Source organism: Nomascus leucogenys, chromosome 17, assembly GCF_006542625.1.
Source record: "Nomascus leucogenys isolate Asia chromosome 17, Asia_NLE_v1, whole genome shotgun sequence".
In the NCBI taxonomy this organism is placed as follows: Eukaryota; Metazoa; Chordata; class Mammalia; order Primates; family Hylobatidae; genus Nomascus; species Nomascus leucogenys.
In genome coordinates, this window is record NC_044397.1 from 34,788,387 (window position 1) to 34,805,485 (window position 17,099).

General features: G+C 51.6%; 2 protein-coding genes across 3 annotated transcripts; both read left to right on the forward strand.

The window, feature by feature from the left end:
- The first annotated feature begins 21 nt into the window (after nt 1–21).
- CNPY4 (canopy FGF signaling regulator 4) lies at nt 22–6,191 on the forward strand. Of its 2 annotated transcripts, XM_003278072.4 has the most exons (6): nt 22–278; nt 2,966–3,092; nt 3,188–3,284; nt 3,491–3,613; nt 5,206–5,323; nt 5,417–6,191. In XM_003278072.4, the coding sequence occupies exons 1-6, from the start codon at nt 161–163 to the stop codon at nt 5,569–5,571; spliced, it is 738 nt and encodes a 245-aa protein (XP_003278120.1). In that variant the 5' UTR covers nt 22–160; the 3' UTR covers nt 5,572–6,191. The 2 variants fall into 2 exon arrangements, with proteins under 2 accessions (XP_003278120.1, XP_012351788.1); XM_012496334.2 differs by lacking the exon at nt 22–278 and having other exon boundaries at nt 2,756–3,092.
- Nucleotides 6,192–7,415: 1,224 nt separating this feature from the next.
- Nucleotides 7,416–9,215, forward strand: MBLAC1 (metallo-beta-lactamase domain containing 1). Its single transcript, XM_030795970.1, has 2 exons — nt 7,416–7,782; nt 8,085–9,215. Exon 2 carries the CDS (start codon nt 8,113–8,115, stop codon nt 8,911–8,913), a length of 801 nt encoding a protein of 266 aa, XP_030651830.1. The 5' UTR covers nt 7,416–7,782; nt 8,085–8,112; the 3' UTR covers nt 8,914–9,215.
- The last annotated feature ends 7,884 nt before the right edge of the window (nt 9,216–17,099 follow it).

The following is a 17,099-nucleotide window of genomic DNA, read 5'->3' on the forward strand; positions in this document are numbered from 1 at the left end:
ACGAGGCCCCACCCCTGTTGGGCTGATCCTGCGCATGCGCTGACCTTCGTAGGCTGGATTTAAGGTTGCCGCCAGCCTCCTGGGAATTTAAAGGACCCACACTACCTTCCCGAAGTTGGTTTGAAGGCAAGCGGTGATTGTTTGTGGACGGCGCTTTGTCATGGGACTTGTGCGGTTGGGAATATTGCTTTTCCTTTTTTTGGCCGTGCACGGGGCTTGGGCTGGGATGCCGAAGGAGGAGGACGATGACACAGAACGCTTGCCCAGCAAATGCGAAGGTATTTGAAGGGGGTAGCCCCTATAGGCATCGCCCGGCCACACCTCCTTGTTCTAGGCCGGACATCCTGGACTGTATTGGGTGGGTCACCCGACCTCCTTGAAGGCTTGAGGGAGGTTCTGGTGGAGCTTGGCTGAATTTGGATGGGGTCAAGAAGCGAACGTGTAGTGCCACCTCAAAGCTGCATCCAGAGAGAGCCTGCATTTTTTTGGCTGGCTTGGAACCCCCCCCCCCCCCGCCGCCCGCCAATGGATTGTGGGAATTGTAGTTCAGGGACCATCGGCCCTGGACTGCCAACTTTTAGAGCATCTTCAGTGAGTGTTTACCTCATGTCACCAGACCTTAATCTGCAGAGGCTGCAGGAGCCGGGTGTGAGGCTCAGGCCTTGTGGACATCCGCTGCCCTACCCTAGCATAGACGCTCCCAAATTACAGGCCCCACACCCCGCTGAGGGGGTTTGAGGGTGAGTAACTCAGCCTTTGAAGCTCATAAACAAAAGGAAGCCACACAACTAGGAGAGGTTCCCCATCCGGTGAGACTTTGCAGACGGTGCGTACTATATGGATTTTTCAGCAAGCAGCACCTTCCATAGCTGCACTAGTGTGGGGCCCAGTTGAGAAAGGGGGCTGGCCCTGATGCCCTAGTTTGCTGCCCTCCTGACTTTACGTTTCTTCCCTGGATTCTTTTTCTCTTCGCTTCACCCCGCCCCCCCAGCTGTATTTCAGTATCATGAAAGGCAGTCATGATAGTCTCATGACTTGGTCCTCATCTCTGTCTCCTTTCACCTCCGTGTGCCGCTCTTCTCTCCTGACCTGTCAATCTTTTTAAACAGACTTAATCACCTAATTGTATCAGTCCTTGCTTTAACACCTCTGCAGACCTTCTATCAGAATACAGCCAACGGGCCTGGGCACAGTGGGTCACATCTGTAATCCCAGCACTTTGTTGTTTTTTTTTTTTGAGACGGAGTCTCGCTCTGTCACCCAGCCTGGAGTGCAATGGCGCAATCTCGGCTCACTGCAAGCTCCGCCTCGCCGGTTCACGCCATTCTCCTGCCTCAGCCTCCCGAGTAGCTGGGACTACAGGCGCCCGCCACCACGCCCGGCTAATTTTTTTTTTGTATTTTTAGTAGAGACGGGGTTTCACCATGTTAGCCAGAATGGTCTCGATCTCCTGACCTCGTGATCCGCCCGCCTCGGCCTCCCAAAGTGCTGGGATTACAGGCGTGAGCCACCGCGCTCGGCAATCCCAGCACTTTGGAAGGCCAAGGTGGGAGGATCACTTGAGCCCATGAGTTCAGGCCCAGCTTCACCATAGCTTGTCACCCTTGGTTTATCTGTCCCAACTACACTGACAGAGACCTGTAGATAGAGATAATAGGTCTTATTGCTGTCTATATTGTTAGTATGCATACAGAAGGAGCTCAATAAATAACTGCAGGATAACAGTGAATACTTATACAGTGCTCACTATGTGCCAGCCTTTATATATGATTTATTTAATCTTCATCACACTCCCATGAGGGACATACTATTATTATCCAATTGTATTTGTCATATATATATATATATATATATATATATGTATTTTTTTTTTCTTTTGAGACAGAGTCTCATGCTGTTGCCCAGGCTGGAGTGCAGTGGTGCAATCTCAGCTCACTGCAACCTCCACCTCCCGAGTTCAAGCGATTCTCCTGCCTCAGCCTCCCAAGTAGCTGGGATTACAGGCGCCCGCCACCATGCCCAGCTAATTTTTGTATTTTTAGGAGAGACAAGGTTTCACTATGTTGGCCAGGATGGTCTCAATCTCTTGACCTTGTGATCCACCCACCTCGGCCTCCCAAAGTGTTGGGATTACAGACATCAGTCACTGTGCCGGCCTATTTATTTTTAATGTATTTTACTTTTTTTGAGATGGAGTCTCCCTCTGTTGCCTGGGCTGGAGTGCAGTGGTGGGATCTCAGCTCACTGCAACCTCCACCTCCTGGGTTCAAGTGATTCTCCTGCCTTAGCCTCCCGAGTAGCTATTACAGGTGCGCACCACCACACCTGGCTGGTTTTTGTATTTTTAGTAGAGATGGGGTTTCACTATGTTGGCCAGGCTGGTCTCGAACTCCTCAAGTGATCTGCCCGCCTCAGCCTCCCAAAGTGCTGGGATTACAGGTGTGAGCCACCACTCCTGGCCTATTATCCCATTTTAAAGATGAAGAAACCGGCCGGGCGTGGTGGCTCACGCCTGTAATCCCAGTACTTTGGGAGGCCGAGGCGGGTGGATCACAAGGTCAGCTGATCAAGACCATCCTGGGTAACACGGTGAAACCCCGTCTCTACTAAAAATACAAAAAATTAGCTGGGTATGGTGGTGGGTGCCTGTAGTCCTAGCTACTCAGGAGGCTGAGGCAGGAGAATGGCGTGAACCCGGGAGGCGGAGCTGGCAGTGAGCCGAGATCGCGTCACTGCACTCCAGCCTGGGCGACAGAGCAAGAGTTCGTCTCAAAAAAAAAAAAAAAAGAAGAAACCGAGGCACAGCAAGCAGGAAGATTGCCACACAGCTGCTAAATGGCTGAGCCAGGATTCCAACCCAACCAGTCTGGCTCCAGAGTCTGCACTTGTATGGTCATCTGCAGAATGAATGGCTGGTGTATTTGTCTGTCTTTCACCTCCCCTGGATGTTTCTCCTCCTCACCAGTGTGTAAGCTGCTGAGCACAGAGCTACAGGCTGAGCTGAGTCGCACCGGTCGATCTCGAGAGGTGCTGGAGATGGGGCAGGTGCTGGACACAGGCAAGAGGAAGAGACACGTGCCTTACAGCGTTTCGTGAGTCCTTCGTGCTCCTCCCCTTTCCAGCTCCCAACGGAGCCCTGGGAGTTCCTACAGCATCCAGGGAATCTTTGTTTCCTCTCTTTCTACAGAGAAACAAGGCTGGAAGAGGCCTTAGAAAATTTATGTGAGCGGATCCTGGACTATAGTGTTCATGCTGAGCGCAAGGGCTCACTGAGATATGCCAAGGTCAGACCCTTCCCCAGGGCAGGACCCCACTTCTCAAATACAAAGATCTGTATCCCCTGAGGTCCTCCAGAGGTTATCTGCCCATCATCTCACCATCATGGAACTCACCCCTGAATCTCCAGCAGTTGACAAAACTGAAATGGCAGAAAGGGGAAGGGAGGGGTGGGGTGGTGGGCTGGGCTGATGCCAAATTCTTAATCTCTCAGGGTCAGAGTCAGACCATGGCAACACTGAAAGGCCTAGTGCAGAAGGGGGTGAAGGTGGATCTGGGGATCCCTCTGGAGCTGTGGGATGAGCCCAGCGTGGAGGTCACATACCTCAAGAAGCAGGTAGGATAAGATACTGCACCATCCAGGGAGGTGAGAAGGGAACCTGAGAGGGGAGCTAGGTTCTAGGGTTTGACTGTAGGGGACGTCTACCCCTGAGCATGGGGAAGGGGGCAGAGTGAGGACTGTGCCATTGATTAAAGTGGATCCAGGAGTGGTGGGGCGCAGTGGCTCACACCTGTAATCCCAGCAATTTGGGAGGCTGAGGCAGGTGGATCACCTGAGGTCATAAGTTCGAGACCAGCCTGGCCAACATGGCGAAACCCCGTCTTTAATAAAAACACAAAAGTTAGCCGGGTGTGGTGGTGCGCGCCTGTGATCCCAGCTACTTGGGAGGCTGAGGCAGGAGAATTGCTTGAACCCAGGAGGTGGAGGTTGCAGTGAGCTGAGATTGCACCATTGTACTCCAGCCTGGGCAACAGAGCAAGACTCCATCTCAAAAAAAAAAAAAAAAAAAAAAGAAAGAAATCATAATGAGCTGGGTGGAGTGGCTCACAACTGTAATGCTAGCACTTTGCAAGTCCGAGGGAGAAGGACTGCTTGAGACCAGAGTTCGAGACCAGCTTGTGCAACATAAGAGACCCTTCTCTAGAAATAATAATTTTAAAGAATTTTTTTTTTTTTCAAGACGGAGTTTCACTCTTATTGCCCAGGCTGGAGTGCAGTGGCACCATCTCAGCTCATCGAAACTTCTGCCTCCCAGGTTCAAGCCATTCTCCTGCTTTAGCCTCCTGAGTAGCTGGGATTACAGGCGCCTGCCACCACGCCCGGCTAATTTTTTGAATTTTAGTAGAGACAGGGTTTCATCATGTTGGCCAGGCTGGTCGAACTCCTGACCTCAGGTGATCCGCCTGCCTTGGCCTCCCAAAGTGCTGGGATTACAGGCATGAGCCATCGGGTCCTGCCTTAAGGAAAATTTTTAAAAATTAATAACGGGCCGGGTGCGATGGCTCATGTATGTAATCCCAACACTTTGGGAGGCCGAGGCAGGCAGATCACGACATCAGGGGTTCGAGACCAGCTGGGCCAACATTGTGAAACCCTGTCTCTACTAAAAATACAAGAATTAGCCTGGTGTGGTGGTGTGCATCTGTAGTCCCAGCTACTCAGGAGGCTGAGGCAGGAGAATCACTTGAACCCGGGAGGCGGAGGTTGCAGTGAGCTGAGATCCCACCACTGCAGTCTAGCCTGGGCAACAGAGCAAGACTCCATCTCAAAAAAAAAAAAAAAAAGTAACAATGGTTGCTAATAATATCCACCATCACTTATTGAGTACCTACTGTGTCCCAGACTCTGGACCACATACTTTGCATCTGTAGCCTCATTTTACCCTCAACAACCTGATGTGGTAGGTGCAATTACCATACATATTTTACAGGCAAGGAGCTGAAACTCAAGAGTTTAATAACCTACTTGGCAGAGTAGGTGCTAGTAAATGTTTGTTGAATGAATGAGGATCGCACATCTAGTAGGCCAAACTTAGCTTCCTGGCTACCTGCCTCTCCAAAATCAGTCAGGTTGAGCAGGGGGAGAAGACAGGAGGGATCCCAAATCCCTCCAGAGCAGATATTCTTCTGGCCCTTCTACTTGACCAGTGTGAGACCATGTTGGAGGAGTTTGAAGACATTGTGGGAGACTGGTACTTCCACCATCAGGAGCAGCCCCTACAAAATTTTCTCTGTGAAGGTCATGTGCTCCCAGCTGCTGAAACTGGTAAGTGTAAGGGTTGACTCCTTTCCCGCCAAGCCATAGCCTCCCCTGCCTCCAGTTACTAATATCTAAATTGTTTTCTGTCATCCATTCTAGCATGTCTACAGGAAACTTGGACTGGAAAGGAGATCACAGATGGGGAAGAGAAAACAGAAGGGGAGGAAGAGCAGGAGGAGGAGGAGGAAGAGGAAGGGGGACACAAGATGACCAAGACAGGGGGCCACCCCAAACTTGACCGAGAAGATCTTTGACCCTTGCCTTTGAGCCCCCAGGAGGGGAAGGGATCATGGAGAGCCCTCTAAAGTCTGCGCTCTCCCTGCTCCACAGCTTTCAGGGTGTGTTTGTGAGTGACTCCACCCAAGCTTGTAGCTGTTCTCTCCCATCTAACCTCAGGCAAGATCCTGGTCAAATAGCATGACATGGCTTCCCGGGCAGAGGGTAGGGTTGGAGGTCCTGCTCCTACAGAAGAACTCCATCCAGCCCCTTAATTGGCAGGTGTATGTGCTGACAGTACTGAAAGCTTTCCTCTTTAACTGATCCCACCCCCACCCAGAGTTCAGCAGTGGCACTGGAGCTGTGGGCTTTGGGAAAGTCACTTAGCTCCTTAAGGTCTGTTCTTAGACCCTTCCAAGGAAGAGGCCAGAACGGACATTCTCTGCGATCTATATACATTGCCTGTATCCAGGAGGCTACACACCAGCAAACCGTGAAGGAGAATGGGACACTGGGTCATGGCCTGGAGTTGCTGATAAGTTAGGTGGGGTAGATACTTAGTCTACTTCAGATCAATGTAACCCAGAGCCCACCGTATAGTTTCATAGGTGCTAAATTTTCTATGTCGCTATTAAACTTTTTTCTTTTTTTCTAAAAACTAGCTGGGCCCAGTTTCAAACAACAGCCGGGCACACATAGCTAGCCGGTCGATGAGGCAGCACCCAGAATGGCCGCTGTCTTGTTAAGCTCAAGCTCCAGCCTGAGCAACATAGTGAAACCCCAATTCTATACACACGCACACACACACACACATTAAGAGGACTGCAGGGCTGGTGGTGCATCGCCTATAGTCCCAGTTACTACAGAGGTGGAGATGGGAGGATCACTTTTGTCCAAAAGGTCAAGACTAGCCTGGAGGCTGGGTGCGGTGACTCACACCTGTAATCCTAGCACTTTGGGAGGCCGAGGCGGGTGGATCACCTGAGTTTAGGAGTTCGAGAGCAGCCTGGCCAACATGGAGAAACCTCATCTCTACTGAAAATACAAAAATTAGCCGGGTGGCCGGGCGCGGTGGCTCACGCCTGTAATCCCAGCACTTTGGGAGGCCAAGGCGGGTGGATAACGAGATCAGAAGATCGAGACCATCCTGGCTAACACGGTGAAACCCTGTCTCTACTAAAAATACAAAAAATTAGCTGGGTGTGGTGGCGGGCGCCTGTAGTCCCAGCTATTCGCGAGGCTGAGGCAGAAGAATGGCGGGAACCTGGGAGGCAGAGCTTGCAGTGAGCCAAGATCGTGCCACTGCACTCCAGCCTGGGTGACACAGCAAGACTCTGTCTCAAAAAAAAAAAAAAAAGCTGGGCACGGTGGTGGGCGCCTGTAATCCCAGTTACTCGGGAGGCTGAGACAGGAGAATTGCTTGAACCCAGGAGGTGGAGGTTACAGTGAGCTGAGATCGCGCCACTGCACTCCAGCCTGGGCGACAAAACGAGACTGTCTCAAAAAAAAAAAAAAAAAAAAAAAAAAAAAAAAAAAAAAAAAAAAAAAAAAAAATTTAGAGGGGCGGGCACGCCTGTATTCCCAGCACTCCGGCAGGCCGAAGCAGGAGGATCGCTAGAACCCAGGGATTCAAGGCTGGGGCGAGCTATGATGGTGCCCCTGCACTCTAGCCTGGGCGACAAGGTGAGACTTTGTCTCAAAAGAAAAAAAGACCAGGCGCGGTTGCTCACACCTGTAATCCTAGCACTTTAGGAGACCAAGGCTGGAGGATCGCTGGAGCCCAGGAGTTCCAGACCAGTACCGGCAACAGAACTAGACCGTCTCTACAAAAAAGAAAAAATAGAAACCTTAGCTGGGCTTGGTGGTGCGCATCTGTGGTCCCAGATACTCGGGAGGCTGAGGCGGGAGGATCACATGAGCCCAGGAGGTCGAGGCTGCAGTGAGGCTGATTGCGCCACTGCACTCCAGCCTGGGCAACTGAGCATGACCCCTCCTCAAAGCTAATGGCGCTTCATAATTCTGCAGTTCAAGGAAGTTGCTGCGGTCGCGGGGCGGAGAACCGCCAGGAGGCTGGAGTCCAGGCAGCCTTCTCTGACACACGGTGAAGGCGCCGGAACTACAGCTGCCATCGCGGAGCCGCTTCGGCCGCCATATCTGGGTGCACGGGAACTCGCAGAGGACAAACTCCCACGCGCGTTTTCGATTTCTGCGCTTTCCTCGAGTGAGGCAAGACCTAGCAGAGGCCCAAGGTAGAGCGCGGCTAAGATTCGACTGAGGGAAATACAAAGGATAGCCTTTGGAGGGTGACGGGGAAGGACGTAGTACCGCGAGAGGAACGGGGCGGGGGCCGAGGACGCCGAGGGAGGGACGGGCCCAAGTGTGAAGGGAGGCTGGGCGATACCATCTTGGGCAGGGGTTGAGGGTGATACCAACTTAATGGGAGGCGAGTGGCAGAGAACAGAGACTTAGGGGCAGTGGCGGGGCCGGGCACGGGTGGGGGATCGCGGAGGGACAGGACGGTCGCCCACTGCTCCATTTCCTTTCTCCCCAGCCTGTCCCTCCCTGCCAGGAGCAGTCTCATGCGGACCGAGCTGCTACGCGGGGCATCCCCTCTGCTGGTGCCCGGCGACCCCTACTCCGTGGTGGTTCTGCTGCAGGGCTACGCGGAGCCCGAGGGGGTGGGCGACGCCGTGCGCGCCGACGGCTCCGTGACCCTGGTCCTACCCCAGACCCGGGGCCCGGCCTCCAGCCACCGAGAGTCCCCGCGCGGGAGTGGCGGCGCAGAGGCCGCCCTGGAGGAGGCGGCCCGTGGCCCCATCCTGGTGGACACCGGGGGCCCCTGGGCTCGGGAAGCGCTGCTGGGGGCGCTGGCGGGGCAGGGAGTGGCCCCGGGAGACGTGACGCTGGTGGTGGGGACCCACGGGCACTCGGATCACATCGGGAATTTGGGGCTGTTCCCAGGCGCGGCTCTGCTGGTCTCGCACGACTTCTGCCTTCCCGGAGGCCGCTACCTGCCCCACGGGCTGGGTGAGGGGCAGCCCCTGCGCCTGGGCCCGGGGCTCGAGGTGTGGGCCACGCCGGGCCACGGGGGCCAGCGCGACGTGAGCGTGGTGGTGGCCGGCACGGCTCTGGGCACCGTGGTGGTGGCGGGAGATGTGTTTGAGCGAGATGGGGACGAGGATTCGTGGCAGGCACTGAGTGAAGACCCCGCAGCCCAGGAGCGGAGCCGGAAGAGGGTCCTGGTCGTTGCCGACGTGGTCGTACCTGGTCACGGGCCCCCCTTTCGAGTGCTAAGGGAAGCCTCGCAGCCGGAGACGAAGGGTGGAGGGAACAGCCAGCAGGAGCCGGTGGTCGGAGACGAGGAGCCCGCCCTGCACTAATCAGCCCCGAGAGGGACTGGACTCTTGTCAGGGAAGCCCTAACAGCGAGGAGCTGCTGGAGACAGAGTCAGAGCAGTCAAGGGTGGGAGCTTCCAGCCCTTCCAGGAGGCCAGTTTTCCAGTGAGGACAGAGTGCACCTGACACTGCCATCACATCGTCAGTATCACTGCCTGTCTCTGCCACCAAACTAAGATCAAAGGACGGGCTCAGCTCCCTGTGCATTCTCCCTGGACCTCAGTAAAATGGGAGAAGGTTCCTGGGAGGGGCCTCCAAAATAAAAACGGAAACTGCGTTGAAAATCATAGTGCCCTAGTGTAAATGTGAAGCATTGACAGTAATAATCATGCAAACGTGGTAATCTACAACTGCAGCAGAGGCATACTTTGGCCAACTGCCCCTTTCTTTTTTTTTTTTTTGAGACGGAGTCTCTCTCGCTCTGTCGCCCAGGCTGGAGTGCAGTGGCGCAATCTCGGCTCACTGCAAGCTCCGCCTCCCGGGTTCACGCCATTCTCCAGCCTCAGCCTCTCCGAGTAGCTGGGACTACAGGCGCCCGCCACCACGCCCGGCTAATTTTTTGTATTTTTTAGTAGAGACGGGGTTTCACCGTGGTCTCGCTCTCCTGACCTCGTGATCCGCCCGCCTAGGCCTCCCAAAGTGCTGGGATTACAAGCGTGAGCCACCTTGCCCGGCCGCCCCTTTCTTATAGGATGGAGGTTGCTGAGAGAAGATGCAGGGCACAGAGATGACCTCTTAGTCATCTGACTTATGTATTTGTTCATATTTTTTTGTGACACAGGCTGGAGTGTAGTGGTGCAGTCATAGCTCACTGCAGCCTCCAGCTCAAGCCATCCGCCTGCCTCAGCCTCCCAAGTAGCTGGGACGACAGGCAAGTGCCACTATGCCCCACTAATTTTTTTTTTTTTTTTGAGACACAGTTTCACTCTGTCCCCACAGGCTTCAGTGCAATAGCACAATCTTGCACTGCAGACTGCACTGCAACCTCCGCCTCCTGGGTTAATGTGATTCTTGTGCCTCAGCCTTCCCAGCAGCTGGGATTACAGGCTCACACTACCATGTCCAGCTAATTTTTATATCTTTAGTAGAGAAAGGGTCTTACCATGTTGGCCAGGCTGGTCTCAAACTCCTGGCCTCAAGTGATCTGCTCACCTCAGCCTCCCAAAGTGCTGAGGTTACAGGTATGAACCACCATGCCTGGCTATCAGCTAATTTTTTTTTTCATTTTTTTTCAGAAATGGTCTCACCGTGTTGCCCAGGCTGGTCTTGAACTCCTGACCTCAAGAAATCCTACCTTCTCGGGCCCTCTGCAATTTTTTTTTTTTTTTTTTTTGAGACAGAGTCTCTCTCTGTCGCCCAGGCTGGAGTGCAGTGGCGCAGTCTCGGCTCACTTCAAGCTCCGCCTCCCAGGTTCACGCCATTCTCCTGCCTCAGCCTCTCCGAGTAGCTGGGACTACAGGCGCCCGCCACCACGCCCGGCTAATTTTTTTGTATTTTTAGTAGAGACGGGGTTTCACTGTGGTCTCAATCTCCTGACCTCGTGATCCACCCGCCTTGGCCTCCCAAAGTGCTGGGATTACAAGCGTGAGCCACCGCGCCCGGCCTTTTTTTTTTTTTTTTGAGATAGAGTTTTGCTCTTGTTGCCCAGGCTGGAGTGCAATGGTGCAATCTCAGCTCACTGCAACCTCCGCCTCCCGGGTTCAAGCCATTCTCCTGCCTCAGCCTCCCAAGTAGCTGGGATTACAGGCACCCACCACCACGCCTGGCTAATTTTTTGTAGTTTTAGTAGAGACGGGGTTTCACTATGTTGGCCAGGCTGGTCTCAAACTGCTGACCTCAGGCAATCCACCCTCCTTGGCCTCCCAAAGTGCTGGGATTACAGGTGTGAGCCACCTCGCCTGGCCCTGCCCCCTGCCTTTATTCACTAATTCTTCATTCAGTGGATACTTAACCCCTGCAGTGTCTCAGGCACTGCCTAAGTTATGGGATACAACCAAGAGCAAGCTGGACAAACTCCGTGTCCCTCATGGAGATCACATTCTTTATAGGAGACAGACAAATAGCAGCAATAATAGTAGCAAATCAAATAATTACAGGTGGTTGTTAGTGATGTGAAAAAAAAAAAAAAGCAGAGTAAGGGGGGAATAGAGGGCTTGGGTGAGAGAGTGGGCTCTTTTATTTAGGGTGTCAGGAAAAGCCTTCGTAAGGAGCTGATGTTTGATCAGAAAACCAAATGAGAAGAAAGCTAGCCATGCGTGGATCTGGGAGAAGGTCATTCCAGGCTCAGGAACAGCAGGTATAAAAGCCCTGAGACAAGACAGCTTGACTCACTGGAGCGGCAAGAAGACCCATGGTAGGGCTGGGTGTGGTGGTTCATGCCCATAATCCCAGCAAGTTGGGAGGCTGAGGAGGGAGGATCACTTGAGCCCAGGAGTTCAAGACCAGCCTAGGCAGCATAGTGAGACCTCATCTCTATAGAAAATTTAAAAATTAGCCAGTTGTGGTGGTGCCTGCCTGTAGTCTCAGCTACTCAGAAAGCTGAGGTGGAGGCTCACTTGATCAGGCTACAGTGAGTTGTGATCTTACCATTGTGCTTCAGTCTGGACAACACAGCAAGACCTTATTTCTAAAAACAAAACAAAACAAAATAGGCCGGCACAATGACTCACGCCTGCAATCCCAGCACTTTGGGAGGCTGAGGTGGGCAGGTCACTTGAGGTCAGGAGTTCCAGACCAGCCTGGCCAACATGGTGAAACCTCATCTCTACTAAAAATAAACACACACGCACATTAGCTGGGCGTGGTGGCGGGCGCCTGTAATCCCAGCTACTTGGGAGGCTGAGACAGGAGAATCACTTGATACCGGGAGGTGGAGGTTGCAGTGAGCCGAGATCACGCCACTGCACTCCAGCCTGCACAACAGAGCAAGACTCTGCTTTCTCAAAAAAAAAAAAAAAAAAAAAATAGCTGGGCTTGGTGGCACGTGCCTGTAGTCCCAGCTACAGGCTGGGACACCCATGTACTCCCATGCTTCAGGAGGCTGAGGTCCTCGTCCCCAGACTGACTTCAGATTTGGGTATCGCCATGCAATATATGGTTCTACAATCCTCAGCATGTTTTTGTTGTTATTGTTGTTTGTTTGTTTTCTGAGACAGAGTCTTGCTCTGTCACCCAGGCTGGAGTGCAGTGGCGTGATCTCGGCTCACTGCAACCACCACCTCCCAGGCTCAAGCGATTCTCCTGCCTCAGCTTCCAGAGTAGCTGGGATTACAGGCACACGCCACCACACCCAGCTAATTTCTTGTAGTTTTAGTAGAGATGGGGTTTTACCATTGTTAAAATTTTTTGTATCCTTTCAAATTTTCTACAAGAAGCATATATTACTTTTGACAATTAGGAGAAATATTTCATTTTACATATCAGCACATAAGAGTCTTTATATATATATATAGTCATTCTTTCCAAGAGGGTGGTTCTGATAAACCAAAATGCCATCTATCTCATATCTTTGCAAGGCTTGTTGACGCCCTGAACGGAGACTCGAACATAAAATGACAGTTGTCACATGCACTGATGTATAGCTCTGGGCTCTGTCCCCACCCTCATCTCAGCACTGCTTTTCATGTGGGAACTAAACCTCTACCAGGCTTCCCCCTCCCTTCACCTTTCCTGCCACCACCCATATCCCAATTCTCTTTTTTTTTTTTTTTTTTTTTTTTTTGAGACGGAGTCTCTTGCTCTGTCGCCCAGGCTGGAGTGCAGTGGCGCGATCTCGGCTCACTGCAAGCTCCGCCTCCCGGGTTCACGCCATTCTCCTGCCTCAGCCTCTCCGAGTAGCTGGGACTACAGGCGCCCGCCACCACGCCCGGCTAATTTTTTTTATTTTTAGTAGAGACGGGGTTTCACTGTGGTCTCGATCTCCTGACCTCATGATCCGCCCACCTCGGCCTCCCAAAGTGCTGGGATTACAAGCGTGAGCCACCGCGCCCGGCCCTCTCTTTTTTTTTTGAGAGTTTGCCCATGCTGAAGTGCAGCAGTGCAATCAGCTCAATGCAGCCTCGACCTGGGCTCAAGCAGTCCTCCTGCCTCAGCCTCCCAAGTAGCTGGGACTACAGGCACATGCTACCATGCTGGGCTAATTTTATTTTTTGTGGAGAAGGGGTCCCACTGTGTTGCCCAGGCTGGTCTCGAACTCCCAGGCTCCAGCAGTCCTCCCACCTTGGCCTTCCAAATTGCTGGGATTACAGGTGTGAGCCACGGCGCCCAGCCCCACATCCCAATTCTTTTTTTTGTTTTGTTTTGTTTTTGAGACAGAGTCTCGCTCTGTCACCCAGGCTGGAGTGCAGTGGCGCTATCTCGGCTCACTGCAAGCTCCGCCTTCCGGGTTCACACCATTCTCCTGCCTCAGCTTCCCGAGTAGCTGGGACTACAGGCGCTCGCCACCATGCCCGGCTATTTTTTGTATTTTTAGTAGAGATGGGGTTTCACTGTGTTAGCCAGGATGGTCTCGATCTCCTGACCTCGTGATCCGCCCACCTCGGCCTCCCAAAGTGCTGGGATTATAGGCGTGAACCACTGCGCCCAGCCCAAAAAATATAAATAAATAAATAAATAAAGTTGATGTAAAGAAAGCACCTGACCTTGGGGTTGCAAATTCATGTTGACTACACATTCGCCAAGTGTGATTATTTATGTATTTATGTATTTATTTATTTATTGAGGCAGAGTCTCCCTCTGTCAGCCAGGCTGGAGTGTGGTGGCTTGATCATGGCTCACTGCAGCCTTCTGCCTCCCAGGTTCAAGCAATTCTTGTGCCTCAGCCTCTGAGTGGCTTGGACTACAAGTACACACCACTGGGCCAGGCTAATGTTTGCATTTTCAGTAGAGACGGGGTTTCGCCATGTTGCCCAGGCTGGTTTTGAACTCCTGGCCTCAAGTGATCCGCCCTGCCTTGACCTCCCAAAGTGCTGGGATTACAGGCATGAGCCACTGCGCCCTTCCCCAAGTGTGATGATTTAATGTCTGTTTTCTTTCAGCAGTCTGATGGCTCCCATGGGCATGGGATGGGGCCACACCTGCCTGGCTCTCCTATGCTTGGGACGTCCAGTACCTTGGGCAAGCTCTGGCACAGAGTAGGGCGGGGTGAAACAGCAACAGATGCCTGAAGTGAGATCCTAAGAGCTCACAGAGCAGACCAGTTCTACTTGCTCTAAGCACTTTCTGTACATTATTATTATTATTATTATTATTATTATTGACTGAGTCTTGCTCTGTAACCGAGGCTGGAGTGTAGTGGTGCAATCATAACTCACTGTGACCTGGAACTCCTGGGCTCAAGTGATCCTTCCACTTCAGCCTTCAGCCTCCCAAACTGTGGGGTTACAGGCGTGAGTCACCATGCCCAGCCCCATCCATTAACTTATTTGTTCCTCATCGCAGCTCTGAGCTAGGTACTATTACTCTTTCTTTCTTTCTTTCTTTCTTTCTTTCTTTCTTTCTTTCTTTCTTTCTTTCTTTCTTTCTTTCCTTCTTTCTTTCTTTCTTTCTTTCTTTCTCTTTCTTTATTTTCTTTTTCTTTCCTTTTCTTCTTTCTTTCTTTCCTTCCTTCCGCCTCTTTATTTTCCTTCCTTCTTTCCTTCCTTCCTCCCGCCTCTTTATTTTCCTTCCTTCCTCCCTCCCTCCCTCCTTCCCTTCCTTCTTTCTCTCTCTCTCCTTCCTTCCTTCTCTGTCTTTCTTTCTCTCTCTCTCTCCCCCCTCTCTCTTTCTTTCTGTCTGTCTCTTTCTCTCTTTCTTTCTCTCTTTATTTCTCACTCTCTCCCCTCTCTCTTTCTTTCTTCTTTCTTTTTCTTTCTTTCTTCCTTTCTTCTCTCTCTCTTTCTTCCTTTCTTCTCTCTCTCTTTCTTCCTTTCTTCTCTCTCTCTTTCTTCCTTCCTTTCTTTCTTTTTTTAGAGACAGAGTCTTGGGCCAGGCACAGTGGCTCATACCTGCAAGACTCCGTCTTAAAAATAAATAAATAAATAAATAAATTTATGTAGCCATGAGGTGTCACTGTGTTGCCCAGGCTGGTCTTGAACTTCCAGGCTCAAGCGATCCTCCCACCTCATACTCCAGAGTAGCTGGGACTACAGGTACACACCACCATGCCTGGCTAATTTTTTATTTTATTTTTTATAGAGATGGGGGTCTCACTGTGTTCCCTGGGCTCAAGTGATCCTCTCACCTTGACCTCTCAAAGTACTGGGATTACAGGCATGAGCCACTGCGCCCAGCCTGGAAGGAGGTTTTGGTTCACCAAACATAGTCCTCCTCTTGCTGGTAGGTCTCCAGCAGGTGCTCCACTTGTCTTATACTGGCCCTGACCCAAAGCCTAGTGTCTAAGCCACCACCAAACACATCTGCAGGCTCCTTATCGTATTTAAAACTGTATGTCTGTGGCTGGGCACAGTGGCTCACGCCTGTAATCCCAGCACTTATGGAGGCTGAGGCAGGTGGGTCACTTGACATCAGGAGTCTGAGACCAGCCTGGCCAGCATGGTGAAATCCTGTCTTTACTAAAAATGCAAAAATTAGCTGGGCGTGGTAGCACACACCTACAATCCCAGTTACTCGGGAGGCTGAGGTAGGAGAATCGCTTGAACCCCGGAGGTGGAGGTTGCACTGAGTTGATTGTGCCACTGAACTCCACCCTGGATGACAGAGGGAGACTCCATCTCAAAAAACAAACAAACAAAGAACAACTATATGTCTGTGGGATTTGCTAAATCCCACAGAGAATAACTCGCATCTGTGTTTCCTGGTCCTCACTGGTGCACCTGCACACCCTCCCCTTGCCACCAGAGGGGAGTCTAGGCTTGCCTCCAACTCCCTGGTCTCCAGCTCTCCCTACCTCTGACAAATCCTTCCTTCTCTGGGCCTCAAAACCTGGAGTAAATCCCCCTTTCCCCTCCTATCTCCTCTGTTGGCAACCCTGCCTCCAACATCTCCATCCTAGACGTAGAACAAGGAGCTTGTTTACACACACAAGAAAGGCACTGAGTTAGGGAGTAGCTAATGAAATTGGATCTCTGAAGTCCTGAGGATTCCTTGCACAGTGGGCTAAAAAGACGGAGAGATGCCAGAGAAGACGGACAGATCACAAAGGGCAAAGCTGCATAAATGCACAGATCAAAGGGAGAACTGGGAAAGTGTTACCAGATGGTGCCATGCTATTCCAGACTCTTGGTGTCCCGAACAAAGAATTGGACAAGACACACACAGATAGCAAAGCGAAGCAGCAAAACTGTATTAAGCACAGTATTCCACTCTTGGAGGGCAGAGCAGACTGACCTCTGCCAGATGCGATCAGCATTAGTTTTGTGTAATTTTTTTTTTTTTTTTTTTAGACGGAGTCTCTGTCGCCCAGGCTGGAGTACTTTGGCGCAATCTCAGCTCAGTGCAACCTCCGCCTCCTAGGTTCAAGCAATTCTCCTGCCTCAGCCTCCTGAGTAGCTGGGATTATAGGCACACACCACCATGCCCGCCTAATTTTTGTATTTTTAGTAAAGATGGGGTTTCACCATGTTGGCCAGGCTGGTCTCGAACTCATGACCTCAAATGATCCACCTGCCTCGGCCTCCCAAAGTGCTGGGATTACAGGCATGAGCCACTGCGCCTGGCCAAACGTTTGCTTCTTATCTTGCTTCTTGCTCACCCCGCCTTCACCTTGCTTTATTTTTAACTTTTTTATTTATATTTTTTGTCTTTTTTTTTTTTTTTTTTTTTGAGACGGAGTCTTACTCTGTCGCCCAGGCTGGAGTGCAATGGCGCGATCTCGGCCCACTGCAAGCTCCGCCTCCCGGGTTCATGCCATTCTCCTGCCTCAGCCTCCCGAGTAGCTGGGACTACAGGCACCCGCCACCATGCCTGGCTAATTTTTTTGTATTTTTTTTTTTTTTTTTTAGTAGACACGAGGTTTCACCGTGTTAGCCAGGATGGTCTCTATCTCCTGACCTGGTGATCCGCCCACCTCGGCCTCCCAAAGTGCTGGGATTACAGGCGTGAGCCACCGTGCCTAGCGCTATTTTTTTTTTGTCTTTTTTGTATTCCTTTCGTTCACCTTGCTTTATAGCAAAGTAAAAGCACCTTGCTCTCTGCTTTTACTTATTCTGCCCTTTAGCCAACTTTTAATTCCC